Source organism: Tasmannia lanceolata, unplaced genomic scaffold (genome assembly GCF_043159265.1).
Source record: "Tasmannia lanceolata isolate RefF3 unplaced genomic scaffold, GAP_Taslan_0.1 ptg000016l, whole genome shotgun sequence".
In the NCBI taxonomy this organism is placed as follows: domain Eukaryota; kingdom Viridiplantae; phylum Streptophyta; class Magnoliopsida; order Canellales; family Winteraceae; genus Tasmannia; species Tasmannia lanceolata.
Genome location: NW_027518693.1, coordinates 6,716,567 through 6,739,428, shown reverse-complemented (window position 1 = coordinate 6,739,428; position 22,862 = coordinate 6,716,567). Strand labels below are relative to the sequence as shown.

Sequence of the window (22,862 nt, the reverse complement as noted above, 5' to 3'; positions counted from 1 at the left end):
GTATGAATATATTTGTCAATTTTCAAAAAAAATAATGTTATAATTCTTTTATAATGTTATATTTTAGGTTTGCAAATGTGCCTTGTCCACATACTAAGTGCTTTCTATGGTGTTGGTGGATTACTTTATGAGTGAAATATTCATAGAAAGTTATCAATTGTAACGGTTGATAATTGGAGTACTAATAATTCAATCATTACTGATCTCTTGGTCAAGCTTCCAATGAGCTGGCTTATGTTGCAGGTTACATTGTTTCATATGTGTTGGTGTACGCATATTTTGAATTTAATTGTCCAAGATGGTTTATCAGTGATCGGAGAAGCAATTGAAGTAGACTCGGAACCAACTGTAGATATAGGAATAGCAAGAATATCGCTAGCAATCATCTGTAGAGTAGGAAATTTGTTCCATTTGATTTCCATCAAGCCAACACATGAAAATCAGGAGTTCTATGCAAAACTGTTTTCTCTAAATAATGATCCAATTCTGACTTTCCTTCAGTATTACTTCATGTTCCATAAATATAGCATATTCCTCAAGATAATCCGAAGGGTTGTGAACATTGGACTAAGAAGAAGATGAACTATAAGATGGATGCGCTTAATAATGTCCGTAGATTGATACTTACAGAACAGATTATAACAAATTTTTCAAATTCTCCTAATTTCATCTTCATCATCTCCATTGATCTTAGGAAAGAAAAATTTAACAATCCCATCTTATATCTTGAATCTAAAACGATTGTCACTCCCATAACACCATGAATCACACTCCAATACTTATTGAATTTATCAGACATTTTTTAACATCTTCTCTATCACATCATTTCTACATATGAGCCACTTAGACAACTCAACTTTTAGCTTACAAATTATTGGAAAAAAAATATTTGATGTGGGATAATTTGCTCAGGAGAATAAAAGAGTTGGAGATTAAAAAATTCTAACTTTCCACAAATTTCTTGTGCCAACTCCCATTCTTCCTCCTGTGGCAAACATTTAAATTGTGCCTCATGATGCTTTAAACGATAGAATACTTCTTTATAAATCAAAGTAATTTCAAACATCTAATAAGTTGAGTTCCAGCAAGTCTTACAATTAAGAGCCAACTTCTTAGTACTTGAAATGCAAAATTGGCACGCCGCTTCTTCAAATTTTTGCACTCTTTTGGGTGATGCACTCTAATAACTAACACTTTTACGAATTTTCTCAATTGTTTCTCCGATCATTGATAAATTATCTTGGACAATTAAATTCAAAATATAGGCACAACAACACATATGAAACAATGTACATTGTAATATAATCCTACTCCTTGGAAACTTGACCAAGAGATCATCAATGATTACATCATTAGTACTACAGTTATCAACAGTAACAGTTGATAATTTTCTATCAATATTCTACTCATAAAACAATCCACTAACACCGCAGAAAGCACTTCCTTAGTATGTGGGCAAAGGCACATATGCAACCCTAAAATATAACATTATAAATAATGTTATATTATGAGTAGTAAGAATTATATCATTATAAATAGAAAAATATCTAACAAATAATACATCTAATATAATACCTTATGAGTAACAACGAGTAATATCTAATAATATATAGCATAATATAACTAAAAGATAAATAATTAGAGAAATAATAATTATAAAAAGTAAGAATTTTTAATAAAATAATACCTTATGATTTGACTTTGGAACACCCAAAAGTTATCGATGAAGTGTGTTGTAATAGTCATATATCATTTGTTTTGATTATTTGCAGTCCACGTATCACAAGTGAAGGCAATTCTACCCCAATTATTGTTTAACAGTTTCATTTTTTTTTTCATTTTCTTCTCCTTCTCAATGTCATAAATCTCCAAAATGTCCTTAACAGTGTTTCTAGAAACAACCTTGAGCAAAGATTGAAGGGAATTGTAAAATCTTCAAAACTCATAATGATCAACCATGATAAGAGGATATTAATCCAAATAATCACAGTTGCAAGATCCTTCCTCCCCACCTCTTGATCAAAATGGTAAGTAGTCAATGTCATTTTGCTATCATCATTCTTCTGGGTTTCAGCAAATAGCTTTTGCCCTATATCATGATACTTTCGCCTTGGACAAATTTTATACTGATTATGCAAATGCCTTGTCCCATTCTTAGCACCCCACCAACAAGCTTTTTATCACAATAGTTACACTTCGCTTTATCATTCCCATCAACTTTTACTTTCTTGAAGTGTTGCCATACAACTGATGTATGCCTCCCAAGAGCTTCATTAGGAGGTGGAGGCACATCATGAGGTATATCATCGGGTTCGGATGTAATATTGGGAGGACCCGAACCAGCTTCCAAGGTCAACTTACGTGAGAGGGGCGCAATGTCCCTGCTTCGAGGACGGGGCTGGGCCAGAGCAATCCCCATCCCCGCCACATCCACGCTTCATGGAATTTTTTTAACCCCCGTACTCGTCCTCGCTTAAATTGGGGAATCCCCGCCTCGCGGGGTGGATCCCCGTTTTTGCAGGTTTAATTACCATCCTTACAGGGAGGGACGGAGCGGGGACAGGGATTAGATTTTCCATGTGGGGCGGGGATGGGGATTCCCCACCATCTACAAAGTGGGGACGGGGCATGGACAGGGAATTTTCCTTGAGGAGGGGGCGGGGAAGATGACAAAGAATGCAACATCTGGGCACGCCCAGCCCCATTGCCATAAGTAGGCTACATACAATTTTTTATTTTTTTTTTGCATGCCATGAGTGGAGTGGCGTGGAGGTGGCAGTGGGGGGTGAGGGGGAGATCTAATCGAGAGGAATTTTATTGGGATGAGAAAACAATTCGATGATCAAAATATAGGGTTTGGATCTTGATAAAATCCTATGGTCTAGATTAAATCGAATCCATTAAAAATAAAATAGTAGAAAGAAAAGTTTGAGAACGAAGATAGAAAATAATGGTTGGAGAGAAGAAAATGAAGATCAAATAAGAAAGTAAATGGATACAGATAGAAAACTCGTGAGGTAATCACACCACTAGCAGGCACAAGGCATCATACTAAGGGGTTGATCAAATGCATCAAACCAATGATCGAAGCTTGGAGACTCACTCAATCCAGTTCATAGGCAAAGGGGGTTCGTTTATTTCATTCATTAATTATGAAATACGGTCATAGGGCTACATGTTTTATAGAAGGTTCCACCCCTGCGTGAAGTTTCCCTACCAGTTGGGAAACAAAAGCACTCTCATGACTAGGTGTTGCCATTCATACCTCGAAGCCTACATGGACAAAGAAATAAAAAAGTAACTAGCTAAACATAACACTTATAAAGAGGAAACTAATACTAAGACTTGACTCATAACAATTAAAATAGAAACTCATAACATAAGGACTCACAACTTGAGTGATTGAAAAAAGGAAACAGCCTTCAATCACCCTTTTTAGATGGACTTCAAAAGATATTCCCAAATAAAACTCCACTCTTTAAAAACCTTTGACCATACTAAGTGGGGGCCCATTTCATCTTCATAAACCATAATAATGGGTTATCTCCATTTGCGCAAGTGGCGTTCTAGTGTTGGCATGGGCCTCACTCAACTTCGAAGGTGCCCGGAATGACCCTTTTCTCTTTGAATCTTGGAGGGTCCCCTTCAATTCCTCAACCTATTCTTGTTTCTAAAAGTGAACCTCTTTTTGCATTTGACTCTGACACTGCTTCTACATTACAAGATGATAGTGTAGTCACACGGGGAAAGGAGATGAAAGTGTATACCATAAGAAAGAAATCCAACACTGTTGCGACCGAACATCAAATAGTCTCCCCAGGTTCAGGTAATGATGACCTTCTTATTACTCCTATTGTTTCTTATGATATTTAGACCAGTTGTTGATGATCTCTACTTTTATATTGTTGTTCATAAGGGTATCGAATTTTGTACTCAAAATCCGATCTCTAACCTCGTTTCACATTATTTGTTGTCTTCATCTCATCGTGCATTTGCAACCTCTTGATCCACAGTTTCTTCGTCCTCTAGTGTTACAGATGCTCTTACTCAACCACATAGGAGGGAAGCTATGTGAAGAAATGAAAGCCCTAGACAAGAATGGTACATATGATCTTGTGATATTGCCAAGAGGAAAGAGGCGTGTACGGTGTAAATGGGTCTCCAGTCTACATTGAAGCAAGGCAGACGGCTTCATTTGTCTGGTTTCCAAAGGCTTTATGAAAACACATCGGATTGAATAGCATAAGACATTTGTACCAGTTTCAAAAATAAAGTTAATTTGAGTTCTCTCTCCTTCAACCAATCAATCGTGGTTGTTGCACCAACTGGATGTAAAGAATGCTTTCGTTCATGGAGACTTACATGAGGAGGCCAATATGGTGATGTCACCTAGAATCAGCTTTTCCGATAGTGAAGGGAAGTATATAAGCTAAAAAGGCTCTTTAAAGGTTGAAATAGTCTCGACAAGCTTGGTTTTAGAGATTTCGTGGAGCCCTCAGTTGGGTACATCCAGAGGCAAGCTGACCACACAGTTTATCAAGTGAGAGCTAGACAAAATAAATGCTATCATTGTATATGTGTATGATATAGTAGTTTTGTGTAACGATATTGAGGAAGTACATCACTTGAAGTATCTGGCAACAAATTTGAGGTGAAGAATCTGAGTCCCTTGAAATATTTTTCAGGGACTGGTTGGAGCGCTGATTTACCTCTCTCAATAGGAGAAACATTGCATATGCATTCAATCTAATCATTCAATTCAAGCATTCTCCTCAGATTACTCATTTAGAAGCTGCATATAGGATTCTCAAGTACCTGAATGCCTCCCCTAGTAAGGGGGTACAATTTGGCAACCATCGTCACAAAAAGGTTGAGGCATATATTGATACAGATTGGGCAAGTTTAGTCACAGATCACACGTCTATTTATGGATAATGTTCATTAGTTTGGGGTAATTTGGTCAACTGAAGGAGTAAGAAGTGGCCAGTAATTTCCAGATTGAGTGCAGAGGCAGAGTAGAGGTCTGTGGCACAAGAGGTGTGCGAGCTTTTGTGGGTATATGTTTGTTGTATGAACATTAGAGTTCAAGAGTACCATTCAAAAAAAAAACATTAGAGTTCAAGAGCCGATCAGGGGGAGTATTATCATGGGCCCTATCGAGGGCTTCAATAGTTATTTCATTATGTTCATTAGTTATTTGTATTATCAGTGGCCCTATCACGGGACTTAGTAGTTATTATATTAAGTAGATATGGCCTATCACCCACAAGCATAGTTATTAAGTTTATTCCAGGGGGCATTTCATTTCACTCACTGTAACAGAACGTAATAGTCTTTTGGCGATTCCGTTGTTCCATTCCGGAAAAGAAGCTACAACTGGGAGTTTTACCAATATGAGTTAACATAAAATCATTGCAGTAGAAAAATCAATCACTGCACTAAAAAAGGCTATTGATTGCATTAGCATCCACGTCAGCTCCCAATAAGATATTATGAATAGGAAACAAGAATAAATTAAAAAAATCACTGCAAAATTAGCTTCCAGGTTAGCTCCCAAGAAGACATCATGAATAGAAAACAAGAATAAATCAAAACAATCATAGCAATGTTGACCTGATTTTAATCTAATAAAGTAATCTTCATAGGAAACAAGAATAAATCAAAACAAAAGTGGTAATTTTCAGCTGATTTTGATCTAATGAACTAATCTTTACTAATGTGGAAGAGGCATCAAGTAAATAGATGGCTTTGCAGCTTGTTCTGTAATTTTACCATCCTCCTGGCCTTGCTTTGTTTTATTTATTGCAATTTTGTGTATTTTGTTGCTTTGCCTTCCTTTCTATTTTTTAGATTGTTGTGGGATCATCTTGTCCCCTGCCATTTTTGTCTTATTTCTTCAATAAATTGTAGTTATTTTTCAAAAAAATATAACAAAAAAAAGAGAAAAGGGTTCCTGTGCTCGAGCGCAGATAGCTTATATGCGCTCGAGTGCAGGAAACAAGGGTGGGGCCACATTGTTGGGGTGATCCTAAGCATTCATTTGAAAGGCTCCATCATGGATGGGGCAAATGGGTGAAAACGGACAGAGACTGTTTGTTCACTAATCTGCCCATTTGTTCACCCCACAAATGGACACCCTAATATGATCCAATGGAGCTGATTTTTGGTGGACACCCTATCCATGAAAGGGCCCATCAAATGAATGCTTTGGATCCCCCCAACAGTGTGGGCCCACCCCTGTTTTTGCACTCGAGCGCAGATAAGCTTATCTGCACTCGAGCACATAAACCCTTTACTCAAAAAAAAAAAGCCCTACCAAAGTTATGGAGCAACTACTTTTGAAATAAAATAACAATTACAGAAGTCGCAACACGTCCCGACCATCATGAACTTTGCAATGTACTTCATCAGATCAAGTACTAAGCATATGTTTTCCAGTGAGATCCAGTTTAGACAATCTATTAACACAGTTTCATTTAGCATTCCAGAAGTCAAAAACCCAATACATCCTATGTCACAAATATCTCCAATATTTTCAAAATATCGCGTTTTTATCGCGACATTTTGATGAAACGACAAAATCCCGAAATAATCACGAGATTTTAAAAATATAACGATATTTCCATTTTTATCATATAAACCCGATATTTTTACGATATATTAAATTTTATATATTTATATATTTTTTAAATTATTGTATTTTTATCATTTTTTACCGATATAAACCCCCCAAAATTAAAAAATTTAATATATCCCGAGATTTTCCCTTGCTGAGAAATTCCTGAGAACAATATTTGTGACAATAGAATGCATCCAGTTTGTTGGCATGAAAGATGTCATGGGAGTTATATCAGCATTATTTACCATAAAATCAATGTACCAAAAACAGGTATTCATTGCACTATAAAGATCTATGAATATTCAAACATAAGTTCCCACATTAGCTCCCAAGAAGACGTAATGACTAGAAAACAAGACTGTCTATGAAGTAATCTTCACTAACGTGAGATAGAGGCATACTGTCTATCCAGTAAATAGATGGCTTTGCAGCTTGTTCTGTAATTTTATCATCCTTCTCTAAATCCTTCGTTTTATTATCATTTCTGTCAAGAATGACAGCTACTTGATTCCCATTAACCTCATATACCTCCCCACGTTGACCGCTTGACAAGAACCTGTAAATTATCAAATGTTGGTAAGAAAATGTGTAACAGCCAACTGTTCAGGAATTTCACGCCTAAAGTAATATCACAAGCATGTGTAACTGGGTGAGACCAATCATCTATAAAGAAAATGGTCATATGAAAGAGATGGAAACAAGGTGAAGAAATTCAACCAATCACATTAGAGAAACGTGGGCAGTAAATAAGGGGAACAGAATGAAAATAATTGTCAAGCCCACAACATTATAGACTTTGCTCAACACAAACACATCCCAATTCAACTAAAATAGGGTTTGCATTTATAAAAATAAGAAGAATGGAAATCATATAAGTCGAAAACAGTCTTTGAGGAACATTTCAAACAAATTTTAGAATAATTTGAGTGTTTCCTTTACCTGTGCCAATATAGTGTTTTCAGAAACTACCACTTCAAGTTCTTGGACATGTTATGTTGAAGATGGTTGAATTATGAGAAAATCGGTATTTCGGTCATTTGATCACATGCTGTATAAATACCATTGTAACCAGTATTTTTGAATTAATGAAGCATTGAACTGCGTTTCAACTCCATTCTCTTCTCCTCTTCTCTTTTCCATATTTTAATGAGTAATCATCTTTAAAAGATTTTTTACATTGTATCAAAGCATCAAGATCTTGAAGACCAAGATCCAAGGACCTTTACCACGATCAAGGTACTCCTTTTCCCTTCCATTCTTCCCTTGAATTTTCCTTGCCTAGAAATCTAGAATTCCTACCATTTACTTCAATTCTTTTTCACCCTCCATTAACAACAAAACCCTAGTTTTTCGCTTTTTCCTTCTTCAACTTACGATTACGAAGGGCTGAAAACCGTAGTTGCCAGAGTGGGAAAGGATGCAAGTAGCAAAGGCAAGAAATGAGAGGTTTAGAAAAGAGAAAATGTGGAAAGAAGATAGGGAGTAGTTGAATATCCTTTATTTGGAACTAGATCAAATACAACTAATAATACACAGAATATACCTCAATCGTTAGGGATTCACTCTTGCAACTAAATCAACCAAAAACACATGGGCACACATCATAAAATGAATCCCAAGAATAACCGATACTCCTCCATATACATCAAGACAAATGAAGTAGATCAAAATAGAGAATTAACTTTCAATAGATGGAATAAAACAAATGTTGAACCAAGTTGAACAACAAATATAAGATGCAAGCTTTTGTCTTTTAGAGCCTCGGCACCATAAATTATTAAGTATAAACAACATAAGCATCATTCATATCAACTTCACATAGAATTAAGAGAGGAAATTGAAATACCTGTTTTCAACTTCAATCTGTACAGAAGCCCCAACATATTTTACCCGGTCCCCTAAAATGGCAAAACAAAATAAATGGGTAAAAAACCATTCAAAAAAATGGGTAAAAGCAAGCAAGTATATGTAGAACCTGAAAACTAAATGGAAAGCTCCTACCAAAAGAAAAGGCGCAAGAACCCAATTTCAAATAGGGATTTCCACACAATGGTTCATGAAAACTATATGGATATCTCCCACTTTAAACTATTTATATGATTGGCCCACGACCATGTTCTACAAAGGCAGCTGACATTTACTGATGGGCAAATGATGGTTTGACCTACTATTACAATGATTTCTTTCATTAAATTAAGCTAATGTGTTTCAATCTCAGATCAAGAAGAGATGATTTCTGTAAAAAGAAAAAAAAAAGTTAAATCATCCAAGGTTTTTCCTTTGTTAAATTAAGCGAATGAGTCTCAATCTCAGATGACGAAGAGTTGGTTTCTGGGAAAAAAAAGTCAAATCAGCTTCTTCTTCTTTCTTTTTTAAAGTTGACAATTTTATTGATACTACGAAAGATACATTAGGGACCAGAGGTCCCGACTTACATTACATAGAATCAATTGAGACTGGCCAGGATTATATTCCTAGGCCATTAAAAGCATCTAGAACAAAGGCTACCCTATGCTATGAACCTGAATACCACTAAAACTTCCTCCAAACCTCCACATTTATATTTCAGTCCCCCGAAACCTAAACTTCTAACAATGTCCCAAAAGCTATAGGGGCCTCCCTCTGTACAGAAAAACTACAACAGCGTCTCATCTTTAAACGGCTCACCTATCTCAAGTACTTCTCCAACTCCGCTAAGATGTGCTGAATTTGGAAATCCGGCATTTCGATGAGAAGTTCCTCCAGAATCCGATCCAGGCGGCAAGGGTTTTTTCTTTCAGCAATCATTTCTTCCACTAGGCGGATGCCTACCACCTTATTAGCTTCCCAATTCATTCTCTTCTCGTCCCTTTCTTCGGCTAAAAGTAGTTTGAAGAAAGGGTGTTTAAATTTGTGAGGATATTTTCTAAAATTATAATCTCTGTAAATAACTATCTGCTCCGTCAAATCAGCTTCTCTTGATCTCAAATAAAGACAATATGGACTTTTTTAGGATAATGATCTCAATCTCAATTTAAGAGGGGAAGGTTTTAAAAAATGATTAAAATAAATTTATCTTGAACTTAAGACAAGTTGACTTACAAAACAATAGCATGAAAAAGTCTCAAAGTTTTCCCCTTATCACAGTTCAAGAGAGGTTAGTTTTTTTTTAGACTTTTTTTTTTTTTAATAAAAAATTATATCAAAACCACTTCTATGATTGCAACTACCAGAGATGGAGATATTGTGTATGTCTTATATATTGTGTATGTCTTATATATTTATACACAATTAGTAACAGCTCCTATGAAATGGCTTACAGTAGAAAAAACCTTAAGAACATAAACAAAACTAAAAAACTTATATTTCCTAATGGGAATGTTATATTACCAAATTTTAAAAAGCAATCGATTCCAGACAAGTACAGTAACTAGAATAAGGAACAACAAGCGTTGCGCAAAGTGCAAGCCACGGTGTTAAAATTGTCAAAGAAGGAAGCAACAGGGAACCAGAGAAGGTTACCCTTTTTAAGTGGTCGTTTGGACTGTTGTGGAGAATCAGCAGCCGCATCAGACTTCACAGTTTCCGAGGTGCTTTCAGGTTCTCCAGAAACTCTCTACATAAAATGCCACTCCATCATGAGAAAATAGAATTCTTTAAAAGCCAACACATCGTGATAGAGAAATCATGCTTTATAAGATCCACCATATTAGAGAGAGAATATCACTCAATTTTAGAAGCCCGCCTAATTGTGATAGATAATATAAAATTTCTAATTCATCATGTGGCAATGATCATCTCGAGGCAAGTTATAAGAAGTGCATCAATGCCACTATTTTTGTCGCTTCAAAAAAGGATAAAAACAACTGAGGTTAAAGCTACGGGTTCGACTGACACATCCAAGACTTCCTTCCCACATTGTGGGCTAAGATTACTTCAAGTAAATGTAATCGAATTCTTCACTGCTTGCCCCTCATTGTACATTTTCAATTTTCATCTTCTCGTAGACCTAAAGATTTCACATACAAATGCATGGAGAATGTAGAATAAACAAGCTAATAGAAAATATAATTTTAATTTTCTAGACTTTATTAATGGAATGGCATTGCACCCATGAAATTAGTCACTCAACCATTACCATGTCAATTCCTCCCATATGAGAAAAGGTACATCACATAGGACAAACTGAAATAATAGGTGGAAATGCCTAAACTCATAGGTGGCAAAACCAGCTAGTACTAACTTTGATTCTATTTATTCAAAAAAAAAACCGTTCAAATAGATCGTGAAACTAGGAAGGATTAGTTAAGGAGGTGGAGAATACATAGAAACAATAAGTGTTAAGCCGCAAAGAAGTTTGGAACAGTGTCATAAGTCATAACTAATCTAAGAACCTTGATAAAATCATATGCAACGAGCGGAAACATGCATATTCCGCGTTCATAGCTACTAGAAAACATTCTTTAATGAAGCATTGTTTACTGACTGTTCTTCCGATAAAAATAAAAATAATTTGAAGGTTAAACTAAAATTTCATGTTATTCCTCACATTCTCAAAGTCTTCGAGGCTATAAGGAATAATCTTCTTTAGGGCTTCAACAGATGCATGTAGATCGACCTCATCTTTGTCACTGCTATCTGATTTCACTTCACTGCTGCTTGTCTCCTCTTCTTCATTGCTTGCATCATTGTCATCATCCACCTCCGACTCGGATGTACATTCTTCCCCTGACTCTGTGCGCTCGTCATCTGTCTCACTTTCTGAGGCACATTCTCGACCAAAATCCTGCACCAGAACAACATTAGATATCAATCTTAATATTTCACCCCCGGAGTTGTTGGTGATACAGTTTCGGAAGCTGCTCGTTTAATTAATTTTCAATCGAATCATTCACCAACTGAAAACAATATTCTGGACAATAAATATGAACTCAAGGGCTATTTCCTAAGGGCATGTTCGGCAACCATTCTCATTTTCTCCCGTAGATCGAGTGGAAACGGGTAGATGAGAATCTAGGGAAGCGATTCCGCGTGGCTCCCCAAAATCTCATCATTTAGTGGCTAAAAATAGGGAAGGATAGAAACGGGCTTGGTGGGCCGGTTTGCCAGACGAGATTTTCTTTGATTTTGTTGTGTATCTCATTCTCAGAGCCTAGAAAATAGGGGAAACCACTTAAAAATGGTTGCCGAACACGCCCTAAGTGGACTTTCTAGCTTACATGTGGAGCAAGGACACTGCTGTCTAGAACCAGTAAGGGGACTCGTAGATCCTCTGCAAGTGCTCTCACTAATCTTTCTCGGTAAAGCTCGGTTCCTGTAAAGAACATTCATGAACATGCCATCAATACTAGTGTGAAATGGAATTGAATAGAATATAGGAAAAAAAATAAAGGGGTGTAAAGGATAGGTGGCAGCCAATATAGAACCTGGAACACTCTGAAGTAATATTCGCCCGCTCGAAGAGGTCAAACGATCACCATAAGATGCAGCAAACTTTGTATGCTTCAAATGAGATGCAGCGCATTCTACTAAAAGGTTTTTCAAGTGTTCGCTAAAAGGAATATTAAAATTATAATCATAATGAAGTCAATAAAATAATGGATGAAAAAAAGTGGAAAGAAACAGTAAGACAATAGTAATTACTTTATGTAATAAGGAAATGTTTCCCATGAAACAGTGATTTTATCCCAAGGAACCACCCTTCGCAAGAACTCGTTTTTGAACATCTCCCGTCTCGATAAAAAAGGTGATTCCTTCTTTTTATTCTCAAAAGACAACTTCTCATTATTGATCCACTCCTGCTGATCATGCTTCCCAAGCCAGGCATGCTCATCGCAATGCTTCACATCTGCTCTAACTTTCTCTCGCCGAGTTTTTACCTTATCGAAGTCAGTGGCATCTTTTACTGGTTCATGCTTATCCTCACTTGCATTCCTCCCGTCGCCTTCTGAGCTATAGAATCTTAATGTACCATGTGCACAGCGACTGTATCTACCATCAGACCTTATATAACTATTTCCGATGCCAGGTGAAAAAAGCCGATCTGACTGTAAATTTCTTATTACATTCGAATGTGAGTGGTGATCTCTAGAGAAAATGCTGCTGATATAAGATTGAGAATGTGAAAACTCCCTCCTATTAGACCTAATCAAACAGTATGAAGGTTGAAACACAGTATCCCATTTCTGACTTCTACACTTCAGTCTCCTTGCATACATTGCAACTTCCTACTCGGAACTGTAAAATTTTAGGGCATTACTGGCCGTGCTCCCAGTGACATAAATTACCTGAAATTTCAGATTGGTAACACTAACTAGTAACATTGATTATAAATAACTAAGTACGGGAATTTTGAATAATTCTGAGCATTAAAAAATAAATAAATAATTCAACAAAATTTTCATTATGTGAACTTAACACTGCAATCTGAAAGTGCATTGAAATTTCTAAACCGATGCAAAGAACATCTAAAATGGACAAATCCGAAAAATCATAGAACGCAATCAAAGTTTCGGACAACATTAACAATCATGGAAAAGAGCTGCTCAACACAATTCAAATCAAAATATCACGTCACAAAGTAAAATACAAAATCGCACGAAAAAACAACTAATTTCAATGAAATTCTAACATAGCAGACAGAAAAAAAAAACGAATAGTTAAAATGGAGCATTGCATGCTACAGAACACTGAGGATCGAATCCTAAACGTCAAAATCAGAAAATAAAAAGACAATATACCGATTTGCACAACCAAAAAAAAACTGAAGAACACATCCTGACATCAAAAATCTATATGGATTCATTGCGAAATCGACATAAGAAATAAAGCAATTAAAATTGAAACTTCTAAGATGAGAATAATCTAAAAGGCATGGGAAAGCTAGAGAAGAAAACGTAACCCTAGCCATAAACGAAGAATAAAAATTAAGAACAGGAAGGAGTATAAGTAAAGGACTGACCTTTCTAGGGTTTGGAGCAGTTCTATCGAAAGACAGAGAGATATTTGAAGTTTTGCCTTTGTTATGGTTTTCGCCCTCCTGGTTCTGGCTTTCGCGGACCGGGGCGGTGATTTATATAGTGGGAACTGAAGCCCTTAAACTCCCATCGAATTTTTTCAGGGCAAAATAAGGGGAATGCTAATGTAAGAAGGTGCTTAGATGTGATGTACTTAGAAGTTAGAACTTGGAAGCTGTGTGACGGGCCCTACACGACATTCAAATGATCTGAACCATTCATCTAGTTAGATTTGACGTGGCTTATTGGATAGTAACAAAAGCCTGTTGGTTTCTATTTTTAGTAGGGCGATGATATTTTCACCCCCACTGCTGTACGCATGCGCCCCCCTTTTAAACGTCAAAAAGCGTTAAAGTTGCCCCACTGTTCACGCCAAATCACGTTGTAAGGGAGCGCATGCGTAGTACAGGGGGTTCTTGTATTGCGATTGCTATATCAGGGGCTCAGGGAGTTGCTACTTGCTAGGCAATTTAGCTGAAAGCCATTTCATTTTGCAGCTAACTTTTTCAGGGAAGGACAGCCACATAGGCTCACTTTTTGGCAAATTTTGCTTTTTGGCCCATATAATAATTCACATAAAAAAACGAATTAATCATGTTTATTAGGGTAAAATATGATTTATTTCATTGTCTTGATAAAATGGGTCGGAAGCCCCATAATAATAGCTTTTGCCATTTTTGGGTGGGTTTGGTTGCACAAAGCCAGTGTGGTTTGGGTTTTTCTTTGCATTCGGGTGCCACATCAACACAATCTCTTGTGGAATCCCTTTAGACAATCAGACAAGTTTTATAGGTAATTATTACATGTTTGGTGATGTGGCATCCGTATCCCCTCCCTGTACCTTCCAAGCCAAATCTAGAATGACGCTTTTTCTCTTTCTCCTTGTCCCTTTCTCTTCTCTTTTTATATTGGTAATGGAAATGGCACCCCGTCCCACCACTCTACCCTCTCCTCTTTTTATTGGTAATGCCCCTCACACTACTCTATGAGATTGGCAACCAAACACCACTTATCACTATTTTACACGAGGTAAATTCATGGTAGATCAAATATTTGTTTCCTTCCTATCTGACTACTTATACCACTAATCTACAAGGTAACTATATGCTGCCAAACATTGTACCGGCTAACCGGATTAGATGAATCTTCCTAAAAGGCATGTATTTTAATCTCAGCCCTTCACAAAGAAGCGGAAGGTTGATATTTCGGTGACCGACAGTCGCGATGGAGGTACATCCCCCATCTATACTATCTTCTATACGGACATTATCCCCTTCGCCTCAATCCTTGCCAGCGACTGTCAATCTATGACGAGAAGACAGACACCAGACTATTAGAAGCAGCTCCGGAGCCGCCTTCATTCACTGCCACCATCACGCCATACGGCCCTGGCCAGACCACCGGAAATTATAACAGACTATTTCCGGCGACGCCTCTCCCAGTTGGAGTCTACTTAAGGAATCTTCGAAGGCATCAAGTAGGAAGACTACTTGCAGAAGTTATAGGTCAGAAAAATCACTTCAATTCTCTTTCTCTATGTTAATGAGTCATGATCTATGTAATGATTCCTTTCAAATCAATTGCAACTTATATTTTTCCCTTTTTCAATAAACTTGCTTAAAAATGATAAAATCATTGGATAGCTTTAATATTTAGATTAGGCTAAGGCAGATTGCACTTATCGTTTTGACTAACCCTTTTGCAAATCAAATTGTTGAAGAGGAAGGAAGATCGCTGACTCATGCAACAATCAATCTACTTAATAATCGTATTTTCCCCCTTTGGTCATCGAGATCCGCAAACCGACGTTCCAAGATAAAATAGCCCTAGCAGGCTCCAACAGACGTACACTTGCTTACTGGTCCACTTTTGAATCACCTTAAAACTGTGCTCAAACACGGAACGGAACAGAGGACGAAGGAGCAAAAAACTCAAGGAGAGAAATCTGTAAAACATTGTGTAACCTTCTATGTATTTTGTGCGGAGAACAATTTGTTTTGATAGACAGAACACAACCCATGGATAGAAAAATGGCTCTCTCCAATAGTCACTTCTTGTGGCTGTTTGGAGAAGATGAAATGGTTCAAAAAATGGTAACAAAATTAATGGAGCAATTAAAAAAAATGTTCACAGATTGACCAATATAAATACACTAATTTATATGGAAAGTAAAAACCAATTTTGACCCAAAAAATATTTTTTAGGGCTCGGACCTCGGACCATCGACCACGGCTCGGCGCGCACGTGTTTATGAACTTTGGTTCGTATAAAACTGGATCACCTAACAAATTTCAATGCCCCCTAAAAGACCTAAGCCTTTGTGTACAGAGTCACCCTTTGACAAATCAGGAGATTGGACGACAACCAATCGGCTTAGACGTTGGGAAAATTTCAGACTTTTGAACAAAGTAATATGGCATTAATGGATTTCCTTCGATTCGATCTAGATTTGTATTGTTTCCTAAACTTTAATGGTGGAACCATGCCATGCAAATTGTTTGACTCTTGCATCTTGGAAACTTGATTGAACTTAGTCCTTCAAACTTTGCTCTAGCTATGCTTCCATACATTGTTGAATTACCCTAAGTGATTGTGATTTTGGTCCTCTGTGTGACTAAGAAATTCTTCATGTGAAAGTCTTAGAATGTGTTCCTGCCAACTCCATTTTTTGTACATATTCTTCCATGCTTTCGACTATGTGAACTTCAAAACCTTGAATCGGAGACTAAACTATATAGTGTGAATCCTGCCAATGGGGTTTAATATGTTGGCCTTTTCGTCAAGAACTTGTGGAGCCGCCGACCGCCGGCTAATAATGCAGCACGTCTAAGGGAACCTCAAGGTTCTGCAGGACTCTGTGGCATTATGTGAATGTGAACTTAGTCTCCATCTCTTAAGACTATTGACATGTGATGCGTATGTGTGAATCTTTGTTTAAAAAACTGATCATTCCAGAATTCGGACCCATTTCCCTAAAACATGGGGAACTCCCGAGTCCTGACAATAATGCCCCGGAATTTGGAAAATAGTTGGTAATCTTAGAAACATCTTGTTACTTTTTGAACCTAGGATTACTATCCATTTTATAGTCCTTCAGGAGATTCCTATGAAGATTGTAGTAACTTACATCTTGGATGGGAGTTTCTCAATGCCTATCTCACTGATTTTTCAGACTGGTTTTCAATATTTGTAACTGTTTGCATTTTGAAGGGGAGAATCATAATCTTAAAGATTTTTTCTTTGCTCAAGTACTCATTAGGTGGTAAGCCAATCTTGGCTACATCGAACTGCTAAGAGCCTGTCACTTGTGGTCTTTGTGGCGAATCCCCATGCTTTGAAATGCAGCTGATGCCCCCACTGTTGTATTTTCTACCGCAAGCTGCTGACTAGCCATCAGAACATTCGGTAGAGGATTGGAATTAGATGACTCTGATCGTCTACGCTTGTTCTAACTTCTAAGTAGTGCACATCAAATTTTATGTTAATTGTAGCTAAAGCTTGTGTGTTTACTGGGGGTTCCATACTAAAAAAATATTTGAGACTTGCTGTACATTTGGAATTTCACAGAAAGGACTAGAGGTGATCTTTCCATTACACGGAGGAAGTAGTAAAATACAATTAGGGTAGTGCTACAGTAGTTGTAATTCAATTCTTTTTGCTAAGACACTAGAGTTAAGGTAGCCATATTGCCTGATATAAATCTTTGACTCACTTACATAAAGACATATATATATATATATATATATATATATATATATATATATATATATATATATATATATATATATATAGAGAGAGAGAGAGAGAGAGAGAGAGAGAGAGAGAGAGAGAGAGAGAGAGAGAGAGAGAGAGAGAGAATTTATATGATGGGTGGCCGTGAAAACACGTGAAGTTTGAAAAAAGTAGGTACGGCCCACTTTTTCTGATGATCCAAACCGTTCATCTGTTTGGGCACAACGTAAGTAGGTTGTGCCCCAAAAATCATTTTCATTGGATGATCCTAACCCTCCGATCTGAACTGATCTGAAAACGGAGATTTCAAAAAATCATTTATAGGATCTTCTACAGATCGTAGGGTTAGGATCATCCTATGGAAATGATTTTTGGGGCACAACCTATTTACGTTGTGCCCAAATAGATGAACGGTTTGGATCATCGAAAAAAGTGGGCCGTACCTACTTTTTTCAGACTTCACGTGTTTTCATGGCCACCCATCATATAAATTCTCTCTCTCTCTCTCTCTCTCTCTATATATATATATATATATATATATATAAATTGCAGTAAATTTTTTACCATCCAACCCTTGTACAGTACTTCATTTTCTCTCTTTTTTCTTTTTTCTCTATAGAACCTGGTCCATATAGTCTACGGAAAAGGTAGACCAGGGTCAGTTCCCTGCCAATCACAGCTTCTACTCAATTATTAGGGACCTAGACTTGACAGCTGTTTGCTAACAATGTTAGGTGACGGGGCTCATCGCTTTCACCACTACCCTGCAAAGATGTTAGCAGTTCACATTGAAGCCTTGAGATTTTCTTTACTATTGTGCTGCTATCTGAACAGAAATAAGAGTAAACTTTTGTTAAAAGTTATGTATAATCTCTTCTGCATGTCTATATAAGTAATGAAAAATCTGAGCATCTCAGTGATAGATTTGAATTTGTTGAACGAACTGCACTGCTTTGTTTTTCTCATTAGTACATTTATGAAAAGGGATTGGAGAATGCTTGAACACAATTCTTACAGTGTTGAACTTAAGCCCAAGAGCATTCACTAATCTTGAAGCAAGAACACAATTCCTACGATGTCTAACTTAGGCCCTGTTTGGATCGGAGGAATTTGCATGGTTGGATTGCATGGAAATTTCTTGAGGAAATATTTTTCCTAGGAAAAAATTTATATTTTCACAATTTAAAGAGAAATGATAAATTGTAAAAGGGCAGTGATAAATGCACTAGAGGAGGCTGTTAGGAGGCAAACATATTACTTCCCTGAAAAAGCCTTTTAATGTATCTCCTTTCTTTATTTTGGACTTCCCTCAGTAGTTGTTGACAACTTGTACTTAAAATCATTATGACCAATAAGAAAACAACACGCACTATGAGCGGACACTATTTGTACATAAAAACTATATATAAATATATATAGTTTGGATCACCCAAATAATGTGGCCCCCACTGTATTTTAAGCTAGTGTGTAGATAACTTATCTACACATATGTGTAGGAACCGTTTTCTCATATATATGAGAAAACGGTTCCTACACATATGTGTAGAGAGTTCTCTACACACTAGCTTAAAATATATGTGTAGAGAGTTCCTACACATATGTGTAGGAACCGTTTTCTCATATATATATATATATATATATATATATATATATATATATATATATATATATATCTATATATTGAGAGAGAGAGAGAGAAAACGGTTTCTACAGAGTAGATAAGTTATCTACACACTAGCTTAAAAATCAGTGAAGGGCATATTGTTTGGGTGATCCAAACCATCCATTTCATTGGCCCCCACATAGATAGGGTGTCCACAAAAAATCAGCTCCATAGGATCATCCCAACCCTACGATTTGTGGAGGTAAAATGGACGTGTATAAACCTTCACGAATCTGTCCATTTTTTGCCCCCATGGTTCGAAGGGTTAGGATGATCCTATGGAGCTGATTTTTTGTGGACACCATATCTATGTGAGGGCCAATCAAATGAATGGTTTGGATCTCCCTAACAATGTGGGCCTCCACTGTATTTTAAGCTAGTGTGTAGATAACTTATCTACACATGTGTGTAGGAACCGTTCTCTCTCATATATATATATAAGCTGGGAGGAAAAGCCCTCACTTTTTTGAATTTTGTGAAAAATCTGTGGAATTAACCCCTCACTTTGTGACTTTTTTTAACAAAGGCACCCATTCAACCCACATATTTTCAATCCTACCCCCTCCTTTATGCTTTTGAACAAAGGCACCCGTTAAAGCCACATAATTTCAATCCTACCCACTCCTTTATGCTTTGCAAAATTACAGATTGGGTACATATGTTACATAATACTACGGATTTTTGTAAACATATTACATAAAACTACGGATTCATGACACATTTCAAAATATTGACGAATACAGAATGTGTTCATTTAGTACATAATACTACGGATTTCGGCCACCTTTCAAAATATGCCGGGTCCCACTCGAATGCAAGGGTTTGGCTATAGATGGTGCGTGAGACCCACCTGTCAAAGCATGATTAACCATTTATATTTTTCTCGCCCCGTGCATCGCACAGGTGTTTTTACTAGTATACTATATAGCAGAAGAGAAAATGAGAGAATTATTTGAATTTATCCCAAAATTCTATGAGAATTACACATCACCTTTTTTACTTTTAAAAAAAACGGCACCCTTTCAACCCACATATTTTCAATCCTACCCCCTCCTTTAGGCTTTTTAACAAAGGCACCCATTAAAGCCACATAATTTCAATCCTATCCCCCTCCTTTATGCTTTTTTAATTATGGAAACCTCTATAGATTGGAGGGCTAGGATCAGCCTATGGAAATGATTTTACGGGCACAACCTATTAATGTTGTGTTCCATCACATGGACAGTTTGGATCAACCTATGATGTGGTCCGTACAGTTCTTTGTCGGCCCGTGCATCGCACGGGGTTTTTTACTAGTGTGTGTGTGTGTGTAGCATGCATTTGCTGCACTCGAGCACAGAAACAGGGTGGGGCCACATTTTGGGTGGGATCCAAAGCATTCATTTGATGGGCCCTTTCATGGGTAGGGTGTCCACAAAAAATCAGCTCCATTGGATCACCTTAGGGTGTCCATTTGTGGGGCAAAAAATGGACAGATTTGTGGACAAACGGTATCTGTCCGTTTTTGGCCCCACAAATGGACACCCATTGATGATCCAATGGAGCTGATTTTTTGTAGGCCCCCCATCCATGATGGGGCCTTCCAAATGAATGCTTAAGATCACCCCCCTCCCCCCCAATGGCCCCACCCCCTGTTTCTGTGCAGCAACCCTTTTCTCATATATATATATATATATATATATATATATATATATATAAGGAATTTTTTTTTATAGATATTAACTACTACATATACATATATTACTATATATGGTAATATATATATATATATATATATATATATATATTACCATATATAGTAATATATGTATATGTAGTAGTTAATATCTATAAAAAAAAATTCCTTTACAAGATATTCAATAATCAAAAGAAAGTTCATATTTATGCGGGTTTAAATAACCTTGGGGGCCAGCAAAATCTTCCCATTATATATAGTATACATACATTTAGATTCCCTTAATTTTATTATTTTTATTTAAGTTATTTAATACTTATAGAATATATTATTCCCTTAATTTTATTGTTTCTTACATAAGTTATTATATATATAGGATTTGCCAGCGTCCATCGCAAAAGGCATTTCGCAGATAGCCCGTCGCATGTTAGAGCAGCCACATAGGCTCACTTTTCAGCAAATTTTGTCATCATTCACGAGGTAGCTGCTTTGACATGCAACAGACCATCAACGAAATGCCTTATGCGATGGACCCGAGAGAGAGAGAGAGAGAGAGAGAGAGAGAGAGAGAGAGTTTTAAACGTCTCAGTAAGTTATTATTATATACAACATTTAATACATAGTGAGCGATAAGGCTTTATACAACCCATGGGCCTGTACCCCGGGTGCTACTCAGGTCGGGTTGGGTCGGTTTGAGGCCAACCCAAACCCGACCCGAGGAACGCTAATCTCCATCCTCAACCCGACCTTATCCGAGTTCAACTTGACCCACTGACTTGATCCCGACCTTTTAAGCTTACTAAAATAAAAGTAATAAAAAATGTCGGGTTTCATTCGGGTCGGGTTGCCCAAGCCCTCAACCTGAACCTGACTCGAGCTCAACCCAGGTTGGGAAAAATCAACCCGAACTTAACCCGAATTTTTTTTTTTTTTGGGTTGTACCCATGGCAGCCCAATCTTTTTTATTTGATTTTCATTGATTGAAAAGGAAATCAAAATAGATTCTAGTCTTATTTGCCCCTGTTCTCGTCCTCTCCGCCCTTGGGTTTCTTTTTCTTTTTAACCAACTTTTTCCTCGTTTGTTGTACTATGCTTGTCTTTTCTCCGCGGTAGTTCTTCGGTTTTCTGACCATGCCTTATTCTTTTTTTTTTAGAGAGCCCACGCCTTTTTATTTATACCATGTTCATTTTTGGGTATGTAGATTTTAGAATCCGGGTTTTAGTTTGAAAGAGGTGTTAAATTCTAGACTTTACAATCCATAATCCGTGTATCCAAACGGCCCCTAAATCAATTCTCAAGATCCAAAACAAACATGACCTTATTTGATTTCCATTGGTATGAAAGATTCTCTTGTCCACCTTTCTAAGTTGAATTTATTGGAGTTTTATTTTCAAGGAATTTTTTTTTCGAATAATTCTTTACCCTAGACCCAAACACCCCATATGGCCATATATATAGCATAGATCATAGAAGTACTTTAAGTATCGGGCTGCCGATATCAAATTTCTTATGGAATCTATACATGGGATAAGAGTTTAGCGATACATGCATAATTGCGTACAAACAAAAGTGCCAGGGAAGTGATGTAACCAAAGCATGAGAATGACTACTAATTTGCTGTGGGACTGTTGAAAGTCAACTTTCAAGGTTGAAAGAAACGGAGGAATCACAGTTACGTTTAAAAGAAAATGAAGTTATACAGAACATTTAAATGTGAATCAGTGAATCCACTTTCATTGTCACACAACAAATTGGGCATTAGTGTTTTGTCTGGAAGCGGGAAGAAGGCAAAAGGGGCACGGAAACTCCACTTTCAACCCTTTCATGTCTAATGAAGGTCCACTTTTGCTCTAATTTGATATATTACTGTGGTTGATAGCCAATCAAATGCCTGAAAAACCATCTTGCTGTTCTTTTTTAATTTTGAAGCAACTCGAGTTTTTTTTGTATGGAGAAGAGGAAAAGAAAAGAAAAGAAAAGAAAAGAGAGACGTATGAGGTCATATTTTATATGGTGTGTGCGGCTGATCGAAGTTCAATATTTTTCAAAAAGTAACGTGGGGCCCACTTCATAGGATGATCCAAGCCGTTCATTTGCCGGGCCACAATGTAAGTAGGCTCTACCACATATATTATCTCGATAGGATGATCCTAACCCGGGTTAGGACCATCATTGTA

General features: G+C 37.0%; 1 protein-coding gene across 1 annotated transcript in view; it reads right to left on the bottom strand.

Moving 5' to 3' along the window:
• LOC143848119 (uncharacterized) overlaps nucleotides 1–13,744 on the bottom strand; it is a 32,954-nt gene extending 19,210 nt beyond the window's left edge. The window contains exons 1-8 of the mRNA XM_077356946.1: nucleotides 13,560–13,744; nucleotides 12,242–12,885; nucleotides 12,025–12,149; nucleotides 11,818–11,912; nucleotides 11,148–11,384; nucleotides 10,121–10,214; nucleotides 8,466–8,517; nucleotides 7,021–7,175 (exon numbers count right to left, since the gene is read on the bottom strand). Of these exons, the coding sequence (XP_077213061.1) occupies nucleotides 7,021–7,175; nucleotides 8,466–8,517; nucleotides 10,121–10,214; nucleotides 11,148–11,384; nucleotides 11,818–11,912; nucleotides 12,025–12,149; nucleotides 12,242–12,816 (1,333 nt within the window). The 5' untranslated portion in view covers nucleotides 12,817–12,885; nucleotides 13,560–13,744. The remainder of the gene's footprint in view (nucleotides 1–7,020; nucleotides 7,176–8,465; nucleotides 8,518–10,120; nucleotides 10,215–11,147; nucleotides 11,385–11,817; nucleotides 11,913–12,024; nucleotides 12,150–12,241; nucleotides 12,886–13,559) is intronic.
• Between the last annotated feature and the right edge of the window lie 9,118 nt (nucleotides 13,745–22,862).